At 38.9% G+C, this 9,610-nt stretch overlaps 2 protein-coding genes across 2 annotated transcripts; one reads left to right on the forward strand and one right to left on the reverse strand.

Annotated features, from left to right (window-relative positions):
- Window positions 1–914: 914 nt before the first annotated feature.
- banf1 (barrier to autointegration nuclear assembly factor 1) lies at window positions 915–3,047 on the forward strand. Its single transcript, XM_030782107.1, has 3 exons — window positions 915–990; window positions 1,807–1,967; window positions 2,182–3,047. The coding sequence occupies exons 2-3, from the start codon at window positions 1,842–1,844 to the stop codon at window positions 2,326–2,328; spliced, it is 273 nt and encodes a 90-aa protein (XP_030637967.1). The 5' UTR covers window positions 915–990; window positions 1,807–1,841; the 3' UTR covers window positions 2,329–3,047.
- A 1,539-nt stretch (window positions 3,048–4,586) lies between these two features.
- gng3 (guanine nucleotide binding protein (G protein), gamma 3) lies at window positions 4,587–5,140 on the reverse strand. The gene is made up of 2 exons (XM_030782142.1): window positions 5,042–5,140; window positions 4,587–4,715 (listed from the first exon to the last, which is right to left on the reverse strand). The coding sequence occupies exons 1-2, from the start codon at window positions 5,138–5,140 to the stop codon at window positions 4,587–4,589; spliced, it is 228 nt and encodes a 75-aa protein (XP_030638002.1).
- Window positions 5,141–9,610: the final 4,470 nt, after the last annotated feature.

Here is a 9,610-nt window from a genome sequence, read left to right on the forward strand (position 1 = left end):
AAATTATTAGTTATATTAACTGTTTACCAACACTGGCTTGCTAATGTAAAGAAGAACGGAAGACCTGCATTTCACATCTGGGAAAAAGTTTTGTAGAGCAAACGCAATGACAGAGGCAGAATGTGAATTTGTCACTGATGCTACAGTTTCACATCAACTCCGACATGCATACTTTGTGGAAATAGTAAGTCTGAGACAGTAGTGTTAAGTAAAAAACAAACAAACAAACAAACAAAATTCTCTCAACCTAACTGGAGGAAATCTCAGGAGACACCAAGGCACAAAACCCTGAGGGAACCTACCATCCTCTGGCTGACAGCCTGTTGTTAGAGCATAGGTTTAGAATAGTTTATTTGAGGGAGTAAGGAGAAAAGGATCTCATGGAAATTAGATACATTTAGATACATCTCAGGAAATGTGTAAGTGCAGACACAGTGGGAGTTAGGCACATGTCTTCAAGAGTTGTAGCGATTTAGGCCTAAATGGAGGGAGGAGGTGAAAAAAATTCTTATGTCAGGAAGGCAGCTACGAATCTGGGCCATCATTAGGTCAAAGTCAGTTATAGGTTTCAGGATTGACAGTAGTCAAGAGTTTGACAAGGAAGGAGCAGATGTATATGAGCTAGAGTTATCAGTTCTCAAAATCATACATTTACATAGCCTTGAGTGCTGTAATACCAGCAGTTTTTCGAAATTATCACTTTCTGCATGAATCCTCTATCGCCACCCTCTGTCTAATTCGCTGAATTACCATAGCGAAGAAGCTGTACAACTGAACTGCGCGCGCGTGTGTGTGTGTGTGTGTGGTGGGGGGTGGATGCGTGCGCGCTGCCTGGAGAGCAGCTATGACCCACCCCCTTTTGGAAAGCATGTGGAAGCGGAAATAGGGTAACGGCGGGAACAGGAAGTTGTGCTGGAACTTTGAACACAAGTGGTGGGTAGCGGCACATCGGTTGGGACAGAGGAATTTCAAGTCATTTACTGTTAAGAGGTAAGTTTCTTTGTTTCATTTATACCGGGTACATCAGTATTTGGATACAAACGCTGATGTCCTCAGCAGAGTGCCTTGCAGTACTGAAAATTCAGGAATATGGAGGTAAACTCCATTAGAATCTCAGCAGCACTGATTTCAACTAATTGTAAGTGAAACCAAGCTAGCGAGCGTCTTATTAGCCTAGCAGCTGTCGATGTCTCATACTGTCGTTCTTAAACGAGGGATAGTTCGGTGTAGCGGACCAACCGATAAAGCAACAGAATATCTCAGACTTCTTTTTAGCAACTACTCTATGTGAAATAGATACGTAATTTAAAACTGCACGTTGATAAATGATACAGAAGTTCCTTACTGTGCATGCAGCTAGCTGAAAGTAGCTACGGGGCACACTTTTAGTTTCATTTTTCTGTTCTCTGGCTAATCTGGTCGGCAGGATCAATGCACAGAGGGGAAAATCGAGCGTATTCAGACCGTTACTGGTTTAGTTCGTCGTTTGAAGGGTCCCCCCCTCCCACTTTCGGAGTTGAAGTATTCGAATGGCATGTGCTGAATGAGTTAGAGCTTACTTGTTATAAATTAACACACTGATGTAGGATTTCAAACAAGTAGTTCTTTGTAGACTCACGGTGCCACCAGGTGAGAAAATACTAAGCAGAAAAATGTCAGCACAACAAAATTATTTTTTTTGGAAGAACTAGTTTATCGAATCTTCTCAATCTTATTGGGATTTATTTGTCTACATAGAAGTGTTAAGTAAGACAGAACAACTTTTATGATGTATTAAACCAGCCTTGTTTTTTTTTCCCCTTGCAGAAAAGCCTTGCATACAACTTACAGCCAAAGCAACAATGTCGTCAACATCACAAAAACACAAGGACTTTGTGGCTGAGCCTATGGGGGAGAAGCCAGTATTTGCTCTTGCTGGTATAGGTGAAGCCCTTGGCAAAAGATTGGAGGAGAAAGGCTTTGACAAGGTTTGGACTGAAGTTCATAGTTCACTTTGGTATTTGAGTGACTGTTTAAATGCCCTGATTACATATAAGACCAGACTGTATACGTTGTTGTATGAGTGAATGCTCATTTGTGGCAGTAGGGTCAGTCATTTTTTTCCCCAGCATTCCCCCAGAATGTTAGTTCCATCTGGTTTCTGCCTACATTCTGACTTTCCTCACCCGGTTGCCTCCACAGGCTTATGTGGTACTGGGCCAGTTCCTGGTGTTGAAGAAAGATGAAGAGCTTTTTCGGGAATGGCTGAAGGATACGTGTGGCGCAAATTCCAAACAGCAGGGAGACTGTTTTGGCTGCTTGAAGGAGTGGTGTGACTCCTTCCTGTAGAAATACCAACTGTTTGTTGTCTCTTTGTGTCACTTACACACACGTGTGTGTGTGTATATATATACATATACTTGCATTTATGAAGATGAGAGCTGATGTAAACTTAGACTATTTGAGTGAAGGTAGTAATCTAACTGCATCCTTGCTCTCAGACACATCCCATTATGAGTCCACTCAAATTTTTATTCATTAGGATTATTCAAAGGATGCTTGTACCATGTGCCTCTTTTTCATAATATGATGTGGAGGAGCAGGAATGGTGTATTTTACTCTTTTTTGTTGTTGTTGTTGTTGTTATTGTTGTTTACAGGTTGGTTTGTCTTCTCAGTTTGTTTTTTGAGGTTCTTTTGTTGGGCTTTTGTGTACACCACTTGGATGGTAGGCTCCTCACTTGGTTTAGTTTGACCTCATTTAAGAGAACAGAATTACTCATATATTTAGAGGTATACTTCCACCTTTCTGTGGCCGTTTTAATGGTTTTAATTCTTAACCTGCTGCATATTTTGATAAACTATTCAAGCTAAATAAAAGTCAATGTTTCCTAAAGAAAAATTAGCCATTGAAGGAAAAGATGTCACACGGCTCTCATGCAGTGTTGTGTGTAGCTCCTAAAGCAGTGCTGTCGTGTCTCTGTAACTTTGCAGATTCTGGTATCAAGGATGACTTGAATAAAACACTGGTGAACATACTTGTGTGACTGTGAAGAAGGTGGTCTCTCTTTTCTGTGTCTGTGTGCATGTGTGTGTTTCCCTCCCCATGTGTCATCTTTCATGTCATGTGTTTAATTCTTTAAATAAAATAAATCATTTGAGACATCTTAGCCTTATTTCTATTATCATCTATGGTCCTGAGAAGCATGCATATGGTTATATCAGTACACAACATGTTGGCATTTACAGTGTGTCCAGGAAAGAAATTTTGTATCGGTTTCTCTTTTATTTCTGTCAGTGGATCAAATGTCCAGTGCTACATTATGGGTTGGTGCTTCTAAGCTTACCCAAACAATATCCCAATATGCTAAGATACGGCAAGTTATACTGCTTTAGTAAAGGTGAAGTGGACAGCAGTAGTTGCAGCTATAGAGTTAGAGTGGGAGCATCTATAAATATGAATTATGAATGATGAATATCACTTACTATAGCCACTTCTGCTTAAAGAGATAGTATTGTAGCTGTAAGGTACCGATTGGTGTTATGTGACGGTACTTTTTATCGAACCCGACAGAACGTTAAGTTTGAAATGAGAGACAGATTTATCTGTTTGTGGGAGTTGTGTTTATTTTTATTTTTTTCACTTGTCTGTTTTTCCTTGTATTGTTACATATTCCACTTCCTATTTGTTGTCAAAAACAGGACACACAGTGACCACCCTTACTGAAATATTTGTCATTAGCGGGGTATGCAATAATTAAATAATTAAAACAATAACCTTTATAATCCTAGCATTAAATTATAACACAAAAAAACTCATACGGTGGTGATATAGTTGATCAAATCTTAATCTGTTTTTCAAATATGTTAGGACAATTTTGTCAAATTCAGTTCATTAAACAGAACTGACTGATTTGACTATCATTAATCTGATCATTTTAAACTTCAACAAATTTAGGGCCAAGGGATGCGATACCAGTAAAAACTAAATGTAAACTGATTAAATGTATACTGTCTTTTACAGTGCAATATACATAAAAAATGTATGGATGATGGTCACTATCTGCAATCTTCACATCTGAGTCTTCAAAAATCCTTCAAAATACAGTAACGAAAACTAACTGATACATGACAACAACTAAACCCAACATTAAAAAAAAAGAAGTCAAAATATACAGAATTTATATATCATAATAACAACAACAATATAAGGACCAATTAATATTCGTAAAGAATGATGTTTAACATGTAGTAAAAGTTAAAAATCACTACAATTATCTCCCAACCCATCACATTTCAATTTATTTGATTGATTAAAAAAAACTGTGCTTGTATCTTTCCCCCATGTTGTGTGTGTGTGTGTGTGTGTGTGTGTGAGTGTGTGTGTGTGAGTGTGTGAGTATGTGGAAATGTCATATCCATTTTGGACTTTTCATTTGGCCAGATTGTTGATGAAATGGTGGAACCATTTAGGAAGAAAATACAGTTAGATTTAGTGTGTACTTATGTAGTGTATGTATGTGTGTGCGTGTGTGTTTTTTGAATTTTTGATGACCACACACAAATCTTAACTAAATTTCTTATCCTATTCCTCTTTGACCTTTGCCCTCAGAGCAGGGCACAAAAGAACTTCTTCTCTCTGAAGGGGTTCTCTGAGGTGGGCACAGGTGTGATGAGGGGGTCCTCACAGGCATGAGCGTCACAGTATGCCATTAGATCCGCGGCCGCCTTCGATACCTGATGAAAACAGCAAACAACAGAAAGGCTTAACTTCTCTTTGTGTATCAACACCAGGCAGGAAAACCTTTTTAAGACTTTTCATAGAGTTGTATTGTGAGCAGCATACACAAAAGAGACAGAAATGCCCTGCAGTTTGTCGAGGTGGCTCACGTCATTATTTTTACAGAGGAAATGAAGTTCTCCAGTTACACCGATTAAGTGGAGTGATGAGATATCCCCAAATAACCTCTATTTTAAAATATCCAACCCCCCAAAAAACTCCACATTAAAATCAAATTCTGATGTGTATATTTTTATGACATTTGGCACTGTGTGTGTCTCACCTTGATTCGACAAAAACTGGCCTCAATCTTCAGCTGTTCCACCAGCTTCCTTGCCTGTCCTACACTCATGGTGCTGTTTACAGGGGTGTCTCCTTTCATCCTGTCATACACACGCGAACACACACATATATCCACATATATGAAATAAGTTAGCATCAACAGAAGTGGATTAGAGATGAACACAACAATAAGATCGATCTATTCCTATTCCACAGCAATGTAATACAGATTACGCATAATTAATTATGCATGTGTTCAACTAAATTCAGGTATAAATACATGATAACACTGGTTATTTCTTATGGTTGTTTGTTAGTGTTCCTCCATGCGAAATTATTAGGACCAACTCCAGTTTAAAGTACCCTTTCTATTTTGAATGGAGATGCATTATTACTCTCCTCCGACCTTCCACTACTCACTCCTCTCTTTGCTCTTCCTCCACTCCACCCCCCCTCCCCTCCACCCCCCTCTTCCCCTCTCCTGGGACACTCTCCTTTGTTGGTGTCATTTACCACTTCCTTGCTAAAGGCTGTCTTTCCTATAAAACGAAAAGCTTCACCTTGCCAAGCAAAGTCCTTCCAACATTGATTGCACACTTGGCTGCACGTTAAGATTTTACAGATAATTTCTTGCCGCAAATGATTTTCATCTGTGCACATGTGCTATCACATGTCCACAGATGAAAATGGCTCAACAGATTACACACAAAGCTTTCAATGGGATCATTTTTGTTATTAGTAATATTTACACCACAATATTCTTGACTTATATTCTAGAATCTAAGCTGTTATTTTGTTTTCGATGAGCACCATTACCAGTGAAAGCCTCTGGCCTCCTTTAACATATAGTATAATACCCTTGATATTATAAATCTCCCATTTGATAAAGACTTTGACAAAATATTACATTTAGATTTCTGATCCCAGCAAACAACATGTAAATATAATTGATGATACCCCCCATGTTATCGGTCTCACAGTACACACAGATCATTTAGAGAAGGAGCAAGCAGAAGAAACTGGGCCATCCACACAAAATGAATGACTATCATGGCACCTCCGTGCGATACAGTTAATTTGCCTAAACATCAAATGATAGCATATACCTCAGACATATAGAACAAACAGTTAATCAAATAATGAGAGATGAGACAGAGATACAAAGAGGCGTTATGGTGAGAGATGAGTATGAAGGACGTGATGGAGAAAATGAAGAGATGATCAGAGAAAGAGAGTGAGGGGGAAAAAAAAGCCCACAGAGCTGTAATGGTTCATCTCCACCATTCTGGGCCTCCTCATATTTCTCTGTCTACCCTCTTAATTTCGCCCTTACCCTTGTTGTATTCCTCTTCTGGTGCAATCTCTCCCTCCTCTTCTCTCCCAATCCCTGTTTCTTCTTCTATCTGCGTGTGTTTTTGATTTCAGTGCCGCCGGACCCCACCCTCATCGGCAGTGTGGATGCTACCCTGCTCTATACAGTCCAGTGCACTGCAATTCTGCTACAATGAGCACCAGTCTCTTGGTACACACATAAAACTCCCCTCTGCAGTAAGTGGAATGTTCCAACCATTGGCAGGGGGGCCGTATTGAGACTGATTTCTTATGTGGGCTGGGTCATACCATGACAGACTCAGTAGAGGGGGACTTGGGGGAGGTGAAATACCAGAGTAAAAAAAAATAATGGAAAGAGAAGAAGCAAACAATACTGAAGTATTAATCAATGGGATTTATTTGTATTTTAAAATGATTGATAATGATGAAGAGCTTTGTGTGTAAGTGAATTTGTACGTGTTCGTTTCAGTTAACCCCAATTTCCACTGCTCTGTTACCATGGGAACTGCTGCAGTCTCAGCCTCTCTCTCTCTCACACTGAATGAGAGACACTGAGACACCATTTTGCCTCAGTGGTCTCTCCCACCTTGGCAGGGATCATGAAACCCCCTCGTCTCCACATTATCTGCCGCCTCATATTCATATTTCAGCTCCCCTTCCTCCCCTTCACTCACACTCTTATATCTAGACAGCCCTTCCCCCCAGACACAGAGAATGCAGAAATGTAAAGGATGCAGTAAAGGGAACGTGTGTGTGTGCATTTGTTTAAATAAAATATTTAGATTTTGGATAAACAGATGGGTAGATTTTGCAAAAAAAAAAAAAAAAAAGTCTTATTTGACTGTATTTTATTATTTCATCATCACCAACATGCATTATAATATTTATACTAATACTAATACCTATGCTAATTTATTACTAATACTAATACTTATGCTAATATTATTTCTAATGGTAATACTAATTATATACTAATACTAATGCCAGTGCTAATGCTAATACTTATATTAAAACTAAAGCTAATAAATTAAACCACTAGATATAAGTGAAAAATTAATGTTGTTTTTGACCTTACACAGCATTGTAAATTGTAAACCTATTGGTATTTTAATTCATTAAAATTCCTGTATGAATATCACAGTAGAGGTTGGCTAACTAATGATACTTATTGCATTCCATAATCATGTGACAAACTCCACTTAATGTTTTAACTGAACATATTTTATCAAGTTCATCTGTAAAAATCTCCATTGTCTGAAAACATAGTTTAATCCACACATAAATTTAATCTACACATAATATGAGTACGAGTTCAAACTTAGACAAAGTGAGTGGGACGCACGTCGAAAAAGGTTGAAAACCCCTGAGCTAATGTGACAGTTATCTTACTGATCACAACTTCAGTTAAGAGATCAAATAACCTTGAATTTTTCTTGCTGTTTAAAAAGTGTGTAATATTTAAAAAGTGTTCCAAGTTCTGTTAATGTCTAAAGAACATATGACATCTACCTGGTGGCAACTTGATTTTTCTTCCCAGCCTGCCTCTCCTTCCCAACTCTGTCCTCGATTTTAGTCCTGTGGGAATAGACTGGTTAGAACCTTAGCCCCACTGGTTAGAACCATAGGAATTTGAACACAAAAGCAAATGCTTCAAAACAGAACCTTCAAAATAGTAAAACAAAATGCCAGCATAATCCATGCCAACAAACACAGGAATGCATTTCCTTTAACTGATGGCATGTACACATAAAAGATTAAACACCTGTCAAAATCCAACATAACAAATAGCTGTGTAGAGCATAAATCAGGTGGCCAATTAATTAGGTACAGCAGCTTGTTCATGAAAATGGATCTCTTCTACAGACGGTCAGTCACATGACTGTGGGCCATAAAGCAGGTGGGCAGACATCAGGACGTAATCTGTAAGTGTTCACCTGGGCATGGCCACATGTGAGTGTGTGGTATTATCATTGCTGTCAGGCAGGCTGGTTTCAGTACCTCAGAAACGATGGCTCTCCCAGCCTTTTCACACATGACAATGTCTGTGGTTTATAGAGAATAGTGTGACTGACAAAACAGACAAAGCACATCCAGTCAGAGGCAGCCCAGTGGACAAAAACAGCTTGTACATGGGAAATGTCAAAGGAGAGGATCAAGAACTGTGGAAGCTTTTGAGCAAATCACATAAAAGCTGAATAACGGCACAGCGCAATGATGAAGTGCAGAACAGCATTGCAGAAAACACAAGTCATCTGGTATCACAGACGACCCATAATAACAGACAATCACACTTGTCCCATTTCTCTCTATCAACTGAAAACAAGAAGACATAGCAATAGCAGTTGCAATCCAAAAAAATGGACAATGAAGAAAAAGTGGAAAAATGTTGCCTGGTCTGGTGAATTCCAGTTCTTGTGTCAAGCCAAGGTCATGACAAAGTCAGCGCATATACTATATCTAGTGCTATGTGTTTGAAAGTACTGAATAAACTGAACTGATGTGTGTCTGTATGGTATGTGTGAGTTTCAGAAGGATGATTACTGTGGTTAGATAGGCAGTTTTAAGAGCTTGAGCAGTACAGAACAATAAGAAAGGATGGATGAGCAGAAATATAGAAGAAACAGGATAGGGTTACAATATTTGAAGAGCACATGGAAGACAGACCATAGAGTAATCTGGAGACGTGTATGCAGAGCAGTTTAAAAGCAATAATGGTGTGAATATGGAGAGAGAGGGGTGGGAGAGAGAGAGAGAGAGAGAGAGATGGCTACAGATAGTCGGGGGATGGGGAAAGTTTGGGGGGTTTGTACAGAGAAAAAGAGGCTTGGTAGGTTTGTTGTAAAAAGAGGAGAGGATTTAACAGGACCCTCTGAGTTCCCTGAGCCAGTCCAGGCATGCAGTGAGCAGTGGAGACCATTGTTTTATCACCCACTTCAGGAATTCAAACTTTAAGAAAAGTTTGAGTTTCTGAACATTCAACCAATGTACATCTAAGGAATATGTCTATGCAGAAACCCCTATCCTTCCAACAAAGAGAGGTTTTAAGTATCACTTAAAAAAGTGATAAGCAACCTTTTAAAGCCAAAACAATACATTAATTCATGGAGTGCTTTTGGTGTGTTATTTATGTGTGGTAACAGTGCGATGATTTTAGATTTCAGTTGTATGTGTATGCATGTGTGTATAGCACGGAAAGAATAGCAGCTTTAAAATGCTGGGCACCGATGAATGGTTAACA

The sequence above is a fragment of the Chanos chanos genome, chromosome 8 (assembly GCF_902362185.1).
Source record: "Chanos chanos chromosome 8, fChaCha1.1, whole genome shotgun sequence".
Taxonomy (NCBI): Eukaryota; Metazoa; Chordata; class Actinopteri; order Gonorynchiformes; family Chanidae; genus Chanos; species Chanos chanos.